The following is an 18230-nucleotide window of genomic DNA, read 5'->3' as shown; positions in this document are numbered from 1 at the left end:
TTATCACCCATGCTGGATGAGTTTGTGCCCACCTTACACTGTGTGTCTATGTTATACCAGCATTATTGTGCACTGTTTTGGTTGATGTATGCATATTGTGGCCAGTTGGGAGTGGTTAACTGATGCTGAACAAGTAGCATGAAAGACTTTCTGAATTCTAGATGCTAATGTGATCTTGTAGAAGATATGATAATGGAATGCTTAGGTAGGATTCCACATGTAATTAAGATTAACTTACTGCATTCACATTTGAATTTCTTTTCTCCTAACTTGGATGTTGTCTGTGCTGAACTTAGCAAGCAATTCATTTAGGATGTTCTTTGGGTGGAATAATAGTACTCAGGCAGAGCAGAGATCTAATATGCATGCTGATTTTTGGTTGTTCTTAATCCAAGAAACCACTGAAGTTTATATGCAGAAGACTTCAAGAAAGATGTTTTAAATTGTAATAAATTTGCACATACATAAGAGGATGGTCTGAAAAGTTCTCGGCCTCAACCATAGAGGGCAACACTATCGGCAAGATTTTTTTTTTCTAAGTTTGGTTCATCTGTCATAAGTATCCATGTGAAATTTCAAGTCATTCTATCAAGTAGTTTGTTTTATACAGCTGTCTGAAGCAAAATTGTTGTCTGTATCCCTTGAAATGGATAAAATTTAGTATCATGCTCTTATAAAATTCTTTGTTAAAGAAGGTTTAACACCAAAAGAAATGCGTTTGAAGTTCATAAATGTTTATGGGCACTCTTTTTCTTCATTTATGACAATTAAGAAATGGGCTGCTGAGTTTAAACATGGCCGTACCAGCCTTGAAGATAATCCACATGAAGGACGTCTAAAAAGTGTAACAACACCAGAAATCATTGATCAAGTGCACAATATTATTACTATTATTACGGGCAACTCCAGGGAGTCATTAGACTCATCGAGGGAGGCCCCAAATCATATTCATCACAACTATTTGACATTCATACAGTATCTATCATACCTCGCCTTAAACTCATTCACTGTCACAGCATCCACCACAGACTCAGGGAGCGCATTCCACTCATTCACTACTCTAAAAGTAAAGAACCCAGCTCTAACACCTTTACTAACCACACTTTTGCCCAGTTTCCATGGATGTCCCCTAGTCCTCCCACAACCAGCCCTGTTCTCAAAAATATCTTCTGAATTAATTTTATAGAAACCCTTCAGTAATTTGAATGTCTTAATCATATCTCCCCTCCTCCGCCTATCAACCAATTTTTGCAACCCACAAATCCTCAACCTGTTCTCATACGGTTCATTCCACAGACCTGCTATCATCTTGGTCACTTGCCTCTGGATCCTCTCCACCACCTCCCCATCAAGAAACCTAGGTGACCAAATCTGAGCACAGTAGTCTAGATGGGGTCTTATCAAGGCTCGATACAGAGGAACAATAACCTGCTTGTCTCTGCTTGTCAACGTATTCTTCAACAACCAAGTGATTTGATGAGCTGTTTTGGTCACTTTTGCAATGTGTCCCCTAAATTTCAATTCCTTATCCACCAACACTCCTAAATCTCGTGCCTCATCAATTTCCTGGAGCAGGGTTCCACCAATGCAGTAAACTGCCGCCAATCTTTTCACCCCAAAATGCATAACCTTACATTTTGCCACATTAAACTGATATCCATTCTCCTTAGCCCAGACCTCCAATCTATCCAAATCATCCTGCAAAATTTTGACGTCATCTGCATTCACTATTGCCCTACCCAACTTCGCATCATCCGCAAACAAATGAACTGTTCCTCTCAGATCATTTCCTATATCATTTATGAACAAATTAAACAGCAGTGGTCCAAGAACAGATCCTTGTGGCACACCACTAGTCACAGGCCGTCTTGTGGACTCTACTCCCGAGTAAACCACTCTCTGATATCTCTCCGTCAACCACCCTCCTATCCATCTCACCAACCCTATGTCCATTCCCATATGCTGCAATTTACTGATTAGAATTCCATGTGGAATCCTGTCAAAGGCCTTGGCAAGGTCCAGTAGAATCACCGTAAACCCATTACCCTTATCCAGTTCAGCCGTCACTGTGTTATAATACGTGAGCAAGTTACTGAGGCATGACCTACCCTTCACAAAACCATGCTGTTCCCGATACAGTATCCCATTTTCTTCTATCCAATCTTGTATTTTCCTCTTGACTATTTTCTCTAAGACCTTGACAATGATTCCTGATATGCTAATCAGTCGGTAATTTAAAACAGCAGTCTTGGAACCACCTTTATGCAGTGGAACTATTTTCCCCTCTTTCCACCCGCTCGGGACTAACCCAGACCCGAGACTCAAATTAAACAAAATGGTCAAGGGTACTGACAATTCTTTAGCTGCTTCTCGTACAACACGAGCTGGTATACCATCCAATCCCACAGATGTATTGACATTGAGGTTATGCAATAGACTACTCACCTCCACTTCATTAACCACAATTCCCGTATAATCTACTGGTTTATTCGTTTCTGCAATGTCACCACCTGGATGATATACTTTTGCAAAGTGCTCACTCAGTAACTCAACTATCTCAACTGATTCAGTTACCTCCCTACCATCGGCATTCTTTAAAATCAATCTGCCATGTACATTTTTCCTTTTACTTGCTACATATCTAAAAACCTGTTTAGGATTCTCTTTAGCCTGCATGGCCAATGTTCTTTCGTAATCCTTTTTTGCTTTTCTTACCACACTCGTCACCCTTCTGGCCTGCGCTTTATACCGTTCATGTGCCTGCCGGTCACCCTTCTCCTTAAATTCCCTCCATAGTTGTTTCTTTTTTTGCAACTGAAGCTTAATGGTGTTATTCATCCATTTAACCCCTACTTGATTTATTATTCGGACTCTAGGTATACAGTCAGCCATTGCTTCATGCAAGCACTTCTTAACTACCTCCCATGCACTATCAACTTCTAGTCCTTGCAGTTGTACATGCCATGGCACTGAACCAATCAAACTCCTAAGTTTGTCATATTTTCCAGCCCGATAATTCCACATGTACCCTGTCTTAATTGAAAATTCTACACCTTTAGCCACCTCCCAAGTTAAGACCCTATGATCACTCTCACCGATTGGTGGCAATGTGGTCATATTTGTTACAGCCAAATCCTCAGATGTAATTACTAGGTCAAGCACTCTCTGACCCCTAGTATTTTCCATTACATGCTGTCGCAGATAGTTATCCCTTAATAACCGCATAAAATCCAGTTCCTTCCTCCCGTGTGTCCTCTCCTCACTCCAATCAATGCGACCATAGTTGAAATCTCCCATAATAATCACCCTCCTTCCACCCATTTCTTCTATTTGCTTGTGCATACTGTCACCACCATCTTTTCCATCACCTGGTCTATAGCAGCACCCAATTGTATATTTAGTTCTGCTAGCCACAATCTCACACCAAATGGCCTCAAATGTGCTCTTTTCTCTATCCTGCAATTCAACTTCTATTCTCCTTGGCTGTAGCTCATCAGCTATCATCAACAATACTCCTCCCCCCATTTTATTCTCTCTGTCATTCCTGAACACACTATACCCATCACATTCAATCCCACTAGTTATATCATCTACAGTCAGCCATGTTTCACTAATACCTATAACCTGTGGTCTGGAAGTGCCAACCATGGCCAAAAACTCTTCCTTCTTGTTCCTAATACTCCTAGTATTAGTGTACATGAATTTAAGACCCCCATTAGCCCCAACCCTACCTTGATGCCTTATATTAACTATCCCACTCAGATTTGTTGTCCTTATTTGCTCTGGCATATTATATTCATTCTTACATTCAACTGCCTCCACAAGGACTGTATCTCTACTCCCCCCCTCCCCTAACAAATCTAGTTTCCCTGAATTTGCACATCCACTACATTCAGCAACACTTTCTCAAGTCTTCTTACACCGTAACCATTCAAATGCAAGCCATCCATCTTATATAGATCCTTTCGCCCATCAAACTCACTCCACACATCCACAAATTCCACACCACTCGTCATACATAACCCACGCATAAAGTCATTTGCAATTATAGCCCTCCTTTTAAACATTTCACTGTCATACCGTGGCAAAAGACTAATCATTCTAACTCTCTCACTCTTTTCTTTTGCTACCTCAAACAATTCATTCAGGTCTTCTATCATTTCCATTTTATCTCCTTTCAAATCATTCGTACCTGCCACAACAATCATTTCTTTCACCCTTTCCTTTTGCTCTCTAATAGACGCAGTTACGTCCTTTATGGTCGCACCAGGTTGGTACGATTTTGTCAAATCCTCTACTAACACACCTCGTACTAACGAGTCTCCATACAGCACTCTATCCTTCATTTTGTTCATGTTCACATTCATACGTCTATTTTTCCTGTCATACCTTTTATTATTGGTTGGTTCATTCAGTCTACTTTTGTTCATGCACTCTAGCTGCTGTTTTGCTCTTTCTATCGCACTATTCAACAACGCGATCTCACTCAATGCATCTATCTCATCTTTTTTGTTCTCTGAGAAACCATTTATACTATCATTCACACTTTCTACATTCACACTCTCACAATTTTCATGTACAACCTTGCCGTTTCTTGTCATATCCCTATTTCCTTCATTCTGAAGGTTGACAAAAATATCACACTCACGATCCGAAATACACTTCAATTCCGCATTCTCCCTACATTTTCTACACACATTCAATCCTTTATTATCATCTAACCACACTCCGACCGCACTCCGCAAAGCGTACATTTCACAGCTAGTACACTGACTCATTTCTTTTATGCTACCGTTCTTTGATAATGATGGCGAACCTTCATTACTGGCCGCCATTTTCCTTCGCACAGGTGCCATACTTATCTGTAACGTGTTTTGTCAAATTATACATTATAACACACCAAAAATCGACGCGCTAAAATACGCAAGGCAAACAAAACAAAACTACACAATAATAAGTAATTTGTATCGATAACTGAAAATGATACTTATCTTATCTGGAGCTTGCACTAACACTACACATTACGAAATCATCTAGCGGCGACCTCCCGACATAGATTATGTTATAAAACACTTTAGTACACCAACCACGCTAATAAAGCTCCAATAATATACAAAAATTAAACACTTAAGTCCATTAAATTGAATCCAAAACACCAATAAATCAACAAAAAACACAAATCTCTCAGGAGCTCTCCGATAGCACGTCCGTTCACCAGCTAGCCTCGACACCAATACCGATATGATATTGGATGACCGACGAGTCAAAGTGCATGAAATTGCTGAGACTATAGGCATTTCAAAAGAACAGGTAGGATATATTTTGCATGAAGAATTGCAAATGAAAAGCTTTGTGCAAGATGGGTGCTGTGCTTGCTCACAGCAAATCAAAAACGCACTTGCCTGAAAATCTCTGAACAGTGCTTGGAGCATTTTAACAAGAATAAAACTGATTTTGTGTATCGATTTATTACTATGGATGAGACTTGATTCACCATTAACACCAGAATCCATCATCATCATCATCATCAAATTCCTGCCATGTACCCTCAAGGGGTGTACAGGATATGACAGTACTACATGAAAAAATTACATCATTACTAACTTCCTATCTACAATTTTCCTCCAAATTAGTCTGTTACTTGTCAAGACTCCAACATTATCAGATTTTATATTTCTATCGTCTAAGGCACTTTGTACCGTATCAATCCACCTATATCTTGGTCTTCCTCTGGGTCGTTTTCCTGCCAACCTGGCAGAGAACACTTGTTTTGCTAATCTTTCCTCTCCCATTCTATTTAAGTGACCATACCATCTGAGATTAGCTCTGCTAACGCATTCCTGGATGCTGACAATGTCAAGTTCTTTCCTAATATCCTCATTTTTAATATGATATTGCCATTGATGCCATCTGTTCACGCCTCTAATCTTTCTCAGGACTCTCATATCTGCGGTCTCTAGTCTTTGGTCAAGTGTTTTACTTCTGACCCAGCTTTCAGATCCATAAGTTAAAACTGGTTTGAACACAGTCTTGTATACAGCTAATTTAGTGTTCCGACTAATTTCTTTCTTATTCCATATGAATTTATTCAATTGACTTCCCACGATACCAGCTTTGCTGATTCTGTTGTCTATTTCTATATTTAGTTTACCATCTTCAGTAAAAATTGTGCCTAAGTAGCTGAAATGTTTTACTTGTTCCACAGGTTCTCCATTCACAACACAGTTGACATTTTCAATGATTCTGCCTATTTTCATTGTCTTTGTCTTTTTATTGCTGACCTTCATACCATATCTATTACAACAGCTATTCAATTTAGTCAGAGAATCTTGCAGACTTGTAGCGGATTTATTTACAAGTATAACATCATCCGCATAAAGCAAAGAACTGACATTAACATCTCCAATTTTGATATCAGGTTTAATACCACATTCCTTCATAATGTGATCCATATAGATAATGAATAACAGAGGAGATAATGTACATCCTTGTCTCACACCAGATTTAACATTAAACCATCTTCCTGTACTTCCTTCAATTCTAACTGCTGACTCACAACTCAAATAAAGAGTAAGTATTGCTTGATATAATGCCCCATTGACACCATATAACTGCAGCGTATTGAATAGCTTCTCTCTTGGCACCTTGTCATATGCCTTTTCCAAATCGACAAAACTTAAATACAGATCTTTGTTATATTCCCATGCTTTCTCGACTATTTGTCGTAAAGTGAAGATCTGATCCTGACAGCCTCTATTTGGCCTGAATCCAGCTTGTTCTTCACCAAGCTTTTCTTCCACAATTCTTCTCAACCGTTTCTCAAGTATACTTGCATAGATCTTGCCAGGAACACTCAGTAGGGAAATACCTCTGTAATTCTCACATTCAGTTTTATTTCCCTTTTTATATATGGGTACTATGAGAGCTCTACTCCAATCATCGGGAATTCGTCCCTCTGTCCAGGCTTTCTGAACTATGCAGTGCAGCCACTGTAAGACTCTTATACCACCATACTTCAGCATTTCTGGTCGAATATCATCTACTCCTGCTGCCTTTCCACATTTCAAGCCTTTGATGGCTTTTTCTACTTCAAGTATGGATATGTATTCCTGACTGCATGCCTGGTCAGTGTTTTTTATCACTGTGCTGTCATCACTGCTTGTTTCATTTAGCAGTTTTTCAAAGTAATTACTCCATACTTCAAGGATATCTTTTTCTCCTGTTTTCATTTCACCTTTATCATCAGTAATTCCTTTTACAGCACTCTTTCCTCCATTCCTAAGCTTCTTCAACAACCTCCAGAATATTTTGCCACCTTCTTGATATTTATTTTCTATATTCTTGCCAAAGTCCTCCCATGACTTTTGTTTAGCTAGTTTTACACACTGTTTAGCTTTCTTACATTTGTCTCTGTATTCTGTAAGAGTAAGAGCTGACTTATTTGCCAGGAACTTTTGATATGCTTTCTTCTTTTCCTTCACTGCCTCTTTAACTTCCTGTGTCCACCAGGGAGTTCTGATTTTTTTATCTTTGCACACAACCTCACCACATGCCTCTCTGGCAGAATCAATCAATGTTTCCTTCAGAGTTTGCCACTGAATCTCCAAGGTTTGATTCCTGTTCTCAAACTCTTTCATTTTCTTTTCAATAATATTTCTGTATTTTAGTCTACAGTTTACATCTGAGAGCTGCTCAACTTTTATTCGCTTTAAAACTTTCTTACATGTTATTCTTTTCAATATGAAATTCAATTTTATCCTGCTCAAGACTAAATAGTGATCACTTCCAATTTCAAATCCTCTGTACACTCTGGTGCCCTGCACCAGGGAGAAAACATCACGATCAACAATAACATAGTCAATGAGACTTTTCTTATTCCTAGCCTCTTCTCTCCATGTGAATTTGTGCACATTTTTATGTTGGAACATGGTGTTAGTAATAACCAGTCCATGTCCTGAGCAGAAATCCAACAGATATTTGCCATTATTATTAGCTTTGCTCTTTTCTCCAAATTTTCCCAAAATATTTTTGTATGTCTCACAATCATTTCCTACTCTGCTATTTAGATCCCCTACAAGGACCAACTTTTCCTTTTTCATTGTGTCAGTTGCTTTTTCTAAAGCCTCAAAAAATTCCTCCACTTCTACCTTAGTAGAACCTTCTGTGGGACCATAGGCACAAATAAGTCTCATTGTCCACCAGAATCCAAACAGCAGTCAAAACTGTTGGATAAAATTGAGTATCGTACAGTTATAAAATTCTTTGTAAAAGAAGTTTTAAACCAAAAGAAATTCATTCGAAGTTCATAAACGTTTATGGGCACACTTCTTCTTCATTTTTGACAATTAAGAAATGGGCTGCCGAGTTAACACGTGGCCATACCAGCATTGAAGATCCACGTGGAGGACGTCCAAAAAGTTTAACAACACCAGAAATTATTGATCAAGTGCACGATATGGTATTGGATGAATGGAGAGTCAAAGTGCGCAAAATTTCTGAGACTATACGCATTTCAAAAGAACTTGGAGGATATATTTTGCATGAAGAATTGCAAATGAAAAAGCTTTGTGCAAGATAGGTGCTGCACTTGCTCACAGCAGATCAAAAATGCACTCGCATGAAAATCTCTGAACAGTGCTTGGAGTGTTTTAACAAGAATAAAACTGATTTTGTACATTGATTTATTACTATGGATGAGAATTGGATTCACCATTACTCACCAGAATCCAAACAGCAGTCAAAACTGTGGACAGAAGCCTGTTCCATCAGCAGGAAAGGTCATGGCATTGGTGTTTTGGGATGCTAAAGGCATTTTGTTTATTATCTTGAAAAGGGTAAAACAATAACTGGAAATATTATTCTGATCTTTTAACCAGACTAGATGAAAAAATTCATGAGAAAAGACCTGTTTGCAGAAGAAAAAAAATCATATTTCATCAGGACAATACACTTGCCCACAATTATGTCTTGGCAATGGGAAAATTAAGGGATCTGCACTATGAATTGTTGGAACATCCACCCTGTTCCCCAGATTTGGCTCCCTCTGACTTCTGTCTCTTCCCAAAACTAAAACTCTTTCTTGCTGGTCAGTGTTTTTCTTTGAATCAAGAGGTGACTTCAGCTGTAGAGGGGTATTTTGCAGATCTTACTGAGAACCACTACATGAATGGGATGATGGCACTGGAGCATCTCCGGAATAAATGTATTAGTCTTAAGGGAGATAATGTTGAAAAATAAAAATAATTTTGAAATTATAAATTCGTTTATCATTGTTAGGCCGAGAACATTTCAGACCACCCTTGTATGCTGTAGGAAATGCTATTAGTATATAAACATATCATTTTTATCATTTTAATCAGAAAATTAAATATTTTATTTTAACATCAACACATCAGTAAATAAATATACAGAATTTTTATTCAGGGTCACTGAATAACACAAATAACTTGGGTGAGACCTCTGCATCACCTATCACCTTTGAGGAATGCAGAGAACCAACTGGGGCATCTCATGTTGCGCCCTGTTAGTAGGTATCCACTGGGTACAGAACAAACAAGGATGGGCTAACAATTTAGAACTTAGCCTGCCAAATTGTAATCTGTATTGGTTAAACCAAAACATATAACATGATGAGATTTCATGCCTGCTGGGGCGTCACTCAATTACACAAGGTTGCTGTTGTTTTTGTCTGGGAACCAGAGTGAAACGTCAGCTACTAGAACAAACTCCAACTCAACATCTAGAAGAAGAAGAACAAACACAACTTCAGAAGATTTGAAGATAAGAATCATCAACATAAGGAATATTAATGGAAAAGAAATCAAACTTTCAGAACAACAAGAAAAGTTCCATATGAACATAATTGGCATTACTAAGACAAAAAGCTGAGATCTTACTAAATAATAAGTATAGGATAGTAGTAGTGAATCTGGAGGCTTCCCAATCAGCTAACGTCAAATCCTGAAGCCACTTATACATGACGTCACTTGAAAATTCAGATCAAAACACTGGAGAGCTGGCAATATGAAATTGGATGCATGTTTTAAAAATTACAAATATGTTTGTAATTAATTATTCAAGAAAAGGACATAAAAAGCTTGATCATGGAAGTGAAAATTATTATTAAATTAATTTATTTGTTATTATGTATTATTTATTATTATTTATTAACACATTCACTGTCACCTGTTTATGACAGAATGATTCCAGGCCATTCATAATGACCTTGTCGCAGTGCCTACACATCCAAATGATTCTACCACCTAGGCTAGACTGAGTTACAAGGGCGGTCTGAAAAATTCTCTGCCTAACAATGAAAAAAGAATTTATAATTTCAAAACTGTTTTTATTTTTCAACATTATGTCCCTTAAGACTAATACATTTATTTTAGTGATGTTCCAGCGCCATTATCCCATCCCTGTAGTGGTCGGTAAGATCTACAAAAACCCCTTTACAGCTGCAATCACCTCTTGATTCAAAGAAAAACGCTGACCACCGAGGAAGAGTTTCAGTTTTGGTAAGAGATAGAAGTCAGAGGGAGCCAAATCTGGGGAATAGAGTGGATGTTCCAACAATTCATAGTGCAGATCCCTTAATTTTCTCATTGCCAAAACACCTTTGTAGGCAGGTGCATTGTCCTGATGAAAGATGATATTTTTCTTCTGCAAACCAGGTCTTTCCTCATGAATTTTTTCATCTAGTCTGGTTAGACTAGATGAGGATCAGAATAATATTTCCCAGTTATTGTTTTACCCTTTTCAAGATAATTAATAAACAAAATGCCTTTAGCATCCCAAAACACCAATGCCATGACCTTTCCTGCTGATGGAACCAACTTTGTCTTCATTGGCACTGAACAACCAGCTTCTGTCCAATGTTTTGACTGCTGTTTGAATTCTGGTGTGTAATGGTGAATACAAGTCTCATCCATAGTAATAAATTGATGCACAAAATCAGTTTTATTCTTGTTAAAACACTCCAAGCACTGTTCAGAGATTTTCATGCAAGTGCATTTTTGATCTGCTGTGAGCAAGCTCAGCACCCATCTTGCACAAAGCTTTTTCATTTGCAAATCTTCATGCCAAATATATCCTACACATTACTGTGAAATGCTTATAGTTTCAGCAATTTCATGCACTTTGACTTGCCGGTCATCGATTACCATATTGTGCGCTTGATCAATGATTTCTGGTGTTGTTACATTTTTTTGGACATCCTTCACGTGGATCATCTTCAAGGCTGGTACAACCACGTTTAAACTTGGCAGCCCATTTCTTAATTGTCGAAAACGATGGAGAAGAGTCCCCATAAACTTTTATGAGCTTCGAATGAATTTCTTTTGGGTGTTAAACCTTCTTTTATGAATAATTTTATAACTGCGCGATACTCAATTTTATAATTTCAAGGGATACAGACAACACTTTTGCTTCAGACAGCTGTATAATACAAACTACTAAAATGACTTGCAATTTCACATTGATGTTTATGACAGATGTACCAACTTAGAAAAAAAAAATCATGCCAATAGTGTTGCCATCTATTGTCAAGGCCAAGAAGTTTTCAGACCACTCTCATATGCAGCATAAAAAACACGAGTCTTATAATGCTTAGAAATGGAAGTGGCAGATATGCAAATATTCCGGTTTTATGCTTTAAAGTGTTAGTGGCACTGAATGTATTAAACTAGTTATTTAAGAAAATAATTGAAAAATAATTATTATTTATGCATCAATCAAGAGTTCTGTTATCAAAAATGTATACCATTTGAACATGAGGCATCACACTGTGCTGAAGATTTTGTTTAGCCATTGATGAAACCTAGAGTTTGACGCAGCTGGCAGGCCATTGCCTTCAATAACTACATACTTAACAACTTCCAGAGATGACCCTTTGTTCTCTCTCTCTCTCTCTCTTGTCCTGTTGTATGCTGAACAATTTTTTCAGCAACTAGTCTAGAGAATCCTGTTAGTAACTTATTTGTTGCTATCATATCCCTTCTTTTCTGCCTATTACCTGAAATTGATAACCCAGAAAATCTTGTTTTTTGCCATTGGGAAGACTTCACAGACCAGTTTTCATTTTGGTTCACTCATTTCTGAATCCTTTCCCCCACTTCTTCATCCCTAAGAAGTCCAAGTGACCAAATCTGTGAATAGTAGTCCAGATGTAATCATAACAATACTTTATAAAGAGGGATAATACTTCCTTATCCTTGTTTTGGCATCTTTCTATCCAAGTAAGTCTTCAAACTGTTTTGACCACTTTTGCAATGTTCTCTGAACTCTTTCCACCATTATCAATTCTGTTCATCCCAAATCCCAAGACTCAACAATTTCTTGCAGTCATTTCTATAATGTAATTAATGTAATATATAATACACAGATGTAATATAGTGTAATATATAATATCACTAAAACAAAAGCTTCCCCACCTGTTCATACTGGCTCCCATACAGTGTCATATTCCTATCAACCCATTCCCGAAATGTCTTAATCAACATTTTCAATACCTTAACCACACACCTAACATACTCATCTATAAAATGTGTTTTTTTGCTTCCTTTATATAACAGAACTATTGTTTTCTCTCTCTCTCTCTCTCTCTCTCTCTTTTACGCTAAATTTAGACATCTTGATTCTGGGCACCTCCATTTCTGTTACACTTTTTGGTAATATGTTGGCTGATATCCATCCAGTTTCATGGCTATATTCACATTGAGATTTCTTAAAATCACATTATCTTCACCTGAATTATATATCCTCATAGAATGTTACTCAGTAATTCAACTACTTTTGTCACCTGCCTGCATCTATATTTACTATGCAGTGAATAAAAGGGCTTTAGGATTTCCCTTGATTTGATCATCTCATTTCCTCTCATCAGAGTTTGCCTTCTTTACTTTTCTGTTTACCTTTGCATATGCATGGTAACTATTCATGAGCTTGCTGATTGCATTTCTCTTTATATTTTATTCACAATATTTTCTTTTTCTGCTACTCCTTGAGATGCTACTCATCCATTCATGATATATTACAAAGTTGAAGAATTTTCTTAGCAAATCGTGACTTTTAAGTGATTTTTTTATTTTAAAAACATATCACTTACTATATTTTAAAAAATCATAAAAATGAGAAATGCTGAATATAATCTGGTTGTCTGTTCAACATACAAAGTTTGTTCGGGAAATTCCTGAACTTTTTTAAATAAAAATTTTCCTGTGTTATCAAGTCAATCGACTTAAAACATTGGCCTTTCAACATCAGTTTCAGTTTGTTAGGTCAGGCAAGTAAGCAGGCTGTGGAGTGACCATTGTTTCATGTTTTGCCAAAAATCACACACACACATCATTAGTAATGATGTGTGTGTGTGTGATTATCATATGAAGCATCCATTGATTTTCCCTCCAAGCATCAAGGCCTTTTTTTTTTTTTTTTTTTCTGATAGCTTCACAAAGACCTTGCATTACCTCAAGATAATACGATAATACTTCTTGTTTACTGCTTGCCTTGTGGAAGAAATTCATGGTGAACAATGCCCTCAGAATAATAAAAACAACAATGCTTTTTTGGGACGTGACCCTTTTAACACCCACTGTGACTACTGAGCTTTTATTTTGACATCATAGCTGTAAACCCATGTCTCATCCCCAGTAGTGATGTTTTTTAAAAAAGTTTTCATCCTCATAAACTTGACTGAAAAGTTCTTGGCTCACATCAACTTGGATTTGTTTTATAATCATCATCGAAAAGGCAAGGCAAAAATTTGGCTGCAAATATGATTCGTGCCTAAATTTTGGATAAGAATCTCATGACAGACAGTTTTTGAAATGTTTTTACTTCTTCAGCTATTTCACAGTTAAATGGCGATTAGATGACTTCATGAATTTTTGCAACATTTTCATCAGTTTTCGATGTTGACAGTTGTTCTGAATGGAGATCATCATCGACTGAAGTTTAGCCATCTTTGAAACATTTCCACCACTCATATGTTTGAGTCTGGCCAAAAGCCTCATTCCCAGATGCTGTTTTTAACATTTCAAATGTCTCCATGAAAGATTTTCTCAATTTGACACAAATTCGTTGATCATGAAAATCACTCATCTTAAACACAACAAAAAATCGCCAGACACATTGAATACGTGTTGACACAAACAGATGTACTGCAATAGCTAAGCAAAGTATGATATTGCAGTTTTTGTTTAGACTATTTCCCAGATTGCAGCATATATGATGCAAGTAGCGCTTGTTAGCACAATAATTCAAAAGTTTGTGAATTTTTGGTATATTGTATTTTGCTGTTGCAGCAAGAGAAATAAATTTATCTTCATATTTTAATAGTAAAATTATGCATTTTTCGTCTCTTTTTTTTTTTTAATATATGATATGGCATGGGGGAAGTTGCTAAACTGTGTGTGTGTGTGTGTGTGTGTGTGTGTGTGTGTGTGTGTGTGTGTGTGTGTGTGTGTGAATCCTACTAACACAAGTTATAAGCCTATCATACATTATTGCTGTGTATGTGGGCTAAGGATTAGACATCAGATGATTTTTGTACAAAGAGCATGTGAGACTAGCAACTAGAAAAAAATTATTTATTAGCTTAAAACTCGATAATATTTTGTTTAACTTCAAGAGAAATACTAAAATTAATTAGGATGTCAAAAAAAAAGCTGGAGGAGGGGGTATTTATAACAGACAAACCAATGGTAAAGGAATTAAGTTAAATAGTTAAAATCACAAGTAAAAATTGTTAAGAGGGCATTATTATGTATAAAGGCATAGAGTGCATCATATCTGAGATCAGCATGTCATGATTTTTGATGCACAATATAAGGGTTAGGTAATCTGGAAACCCTCTTCTAGAGATCAAACATAGAACTTTTTCAAGCACATTCAGATCTCTGGTAAGTAGTGGTATCTTACTGGGTAGTGAAATTCATCTCTCCACCTCCTCTAAGATGGAATTAGGGTAAAAGCCCCTCAAGATACAACTGACATCTCTCATTAAGCAAAACTTATATTAATATTCTACTAGTTTCAAATTTTCTGTCATACATTACACTAAATTTTTATTATTTTATTAATAGATTGCCTTGCTATCAGGTCCTCCTGGTCTAGGAAAGACTACTCTTTCCCATGTTATTGCCTATCATGCTGGTTATAATGCAGTTGAAATGAATGCAAGGTAAACCTGTAATAATAATAATAATATCATCAAAATGTATATAAATAAAAGAAACCTAACTAAAAACTGTAGATAAAATAAGTGGACTTCATTTCTAAATAAGTTTGTGTAAAGATAAGTTTTTCAAAAACTGAGTTATAGTTTGATGGTATTAATCTGGTATCTCTCATATCGATGTTTAGTGGAGAAAACACATCTAGAAATAATTACTAGCAAAATTTCTTTAGCTAATAAATTATTAAACCAATATTTCACTTTGGTCACCAAGGCATTTGCATAGGTACAAAGAACTACAACTAAATATGTGCATGCAAGCACACTAGCAGGTAGCAAACACAGACTGAGTATTAAAGGCAGGATCCAGCAGCCCTAACTGGCGTCTATGAGTGTAGTGATGGGATCTTGTTGAAGGTCTCAAGATAACATTCTTTCAGATTTTAGGTAATAGTATTAAAAATCTGAATATATCATAATAGAGCAGAGTAAGGGTCAAACCTGTAATGGATTACATAAAACCAATCAGTTTCTGATCCAATCAGATCCAACCAGTGCTGTCTAATCTTCACTTTCTTGTAGTGCACTCCATTATTAGTTATCCACAAGACATTAGTATATGTGGTTTAAACCAGTGCATCTTTATTGGCTTAAATTGTAAACAGAAATGATGGCAAGCATGATAAAATATCTTGCTAGTTGGGACATTACCGGTTAACACGTTCGCTGCCAACTATGAGTGTACTCGTATGTCGATTTACCAACCTCCTATGCCAAACACGAGTTAACCCTTAGTATAATTACGTTAATTTGGACCCTTGGATTCTGAATAAAGCGGCGAGCATGTCTGGGGGCTTGATAGAAGCGAAATAATTTCAACTAAAATATAGTATATTATATATGTGCCTCAGAGGCCAACTACGAATATACTCGTATGTCGATCACCAACCTCCTATGCCAAGCACGAGTTAATCCGTAGTATAACACGTAATTTGTAAATCAATTTCAAACTAATAAAATCAATAAAAATAAAAACCAATCAATAAAAAAAAAAAATTATTCAAATTAAGAATGGTACATTTTAAAACAATTTTCCATGCACAGTGGTGGTTTTTCCTGGCAAACAGGACAGTAATAATGTGTTTCGCATCGTTGTTTGTTTCGTGTACATACTCGACATGGCATTGTCGGCGAATATTTTTTTCTGTAGGCGGTAAAATTTCCAAATAATGAAGATCCCGAATCCTTCTGATATTCTATGATGCTGTAAGCTCATCCATTCCAACGAAAACTGAGATAAATTGATCTCTAAATTTTAATGCTGTCATTGCGTTTCCAGTAATTATATTATATAATTTATGCGCATTTTGAATGTATATATCAAAAATGCGTATTGCCAATGTCTTTGGCTATCTAATTGTTTTTCGTAAGGGGGAACAGTAAGAAAGCATGTGATCAGAAAGATCAATGCCTGACATACCCAAATTATAGTCCCAAACGATATTTGGTTTTAATTGAATTTTACCATTCTGATTTTTTGCTTCAACCATTTCAAATTTGTGCATATTTGAAATGGAAAGAACTTCCCTCTTATCCTCCCATTTGTGATGTTGAATTCATTAAATTCATCATCGCTCATATTACCATAAGTTTTTAATTCTTTATCAGTAAGTTTTCTTTTAATGGTCATGGCGAAACTGAAGGTTTTTAGAGACTAGACACAATAAACACATTCTTCAGTGCATGTAATATATGGATGGGGGTGATATGAGATTACTCGTAGTTGGCGTATGAAACAAAATTCTGTCTCTGATAAGCCGGCTACAGGATTACTCGTAGTGACCTTGAAGACACGAAAGTGCTTGGCATGCGGGAACAAACTATGCCCGAGTAGCATGGCAGCGAACGTGTTAAACAAGATTCCAGCTATTTTTGTCAGAGAACTAGATATACCGTGTTAACATAATTGATTTTATTGATAAAAGAAAACTAAAACAGGGTGAGATACTACTAAATAATAATTATAATAATTATTTAGGGTGCTATGAAAAGATTTTAATATGAGTAATTGTACAATGAGACTTATTTGTGCCTAGAAACCCCCCCCCCCCCCACACACACACACCCAAGAGAGGATAGGTGATATAAAGTAAAAAGGAATGTTAGTTCATGTTGGAGATCTCAGAAGCAGAGTAGACATGCAAGAATGTTTTGAGAAAATTTGCAGAAAAGAGCAAATCTAATAATGTTAATAATAATGATGGTAACTATCTACTGGATTTTTGTTCACAACATGGATTAATTTTTACAACATGTTTCTATATGAAGCTGTGCATGATTAATTGATTTGGATTTATGGCCAAAGCAGCAAAGACTATGAGGGCAGTGTATTGTGCCTGTAAATTGCAAATGTTCTTCTGGTCACTTTGCCTGTTTTGCAGGAAGATGTGCATGAATTCAAATGTAGAGAACATAGAAGAAATAAGATAAATTAAAGATACCAAGAAATTATATTCTTTGTTTAATCCTTCATCCAAGTGTAAGCAAACAAAGTTTGCACCTGAAATAATTTCAGGACTGGGCAACTTGTATATAGAAGCTAATGACTTGACATCACTTGTATCCCTTGGAGTGTTATTGTTCAAAGTACAAGAGTATGTAGAGGATTTGAAATATAAAATGGTTTGTACAGATAATGAATATGATATTGAAAAGGGATATATGTAAAATTTAAAAAAAGAATAAATGTAAAGCAGCTTTCAGTGGTGACTTGTAAACTCAAACATATAAATATTATTCAAGAAAAAATGAAATAATCTGAAGACAAGAATCAAATCTTGGAGATTCATTGGCAAACTGAAAAAAAAAAAGCATTGATTCATATTCACTGAACTCACAACCAACGTTTATTATCATCTCATGATTTTGCTGCTGCTTCCTATGATTACAGCTGAAATCGAATCTTGGCCTCCTGAATTTGTTACCTCCAACCCTGTCTGTCCAAGACCTTACTTCTCCAGTTTGAACATTGCAATATATTGTTGCTGTCTTGACT

At 36.4% G+C, this 18230-nt stretch overlaps 1 protein-coding gene across 1 annotated transcript in view; it reads left to right on the top strand.

Moving 5' to 3' along the window:
• Nucleotides 1-18230, top strand: part of cutlet (chromosome transmission fidelity protein 18 homolog) — a 347064-nt gene that overhangs the window by 108995 nt on the left and 219839 nt on the right. The window contains exon 9 of the mRNA XM_090395883.1: nt 15084-15181. Coding sequence (XP_090252009.1) covers nt 15084-15181 — 98 coding nt within the window. The remainder of the gene's footprint in view (nt 1-15083; nt 15182-18230) is intronic.

This window comes from Typopeltis vanoorti, chromosome 7, assembly GCF_054136105.1.
Source record: "Typopeltis vanoorti isolate ZY-2024b chromosome 7, IOZ_Tvanoo_1.0, whole genome shotgun sequence".
In the NCBI taxonomy this organism is placed as follows: domain Eukaryota; kingdom Metazoa; phylum Arthropoda; class Arachnida; order Uropygi; family Thelyphonidae; genus Typopeltis; species Typopeltis vanoorti.
The sequence above is the reverse complement of the archived record's forward strand: the minus strand, read 5'-3'. Positions and strand labels throughout refer to the sequence as shown.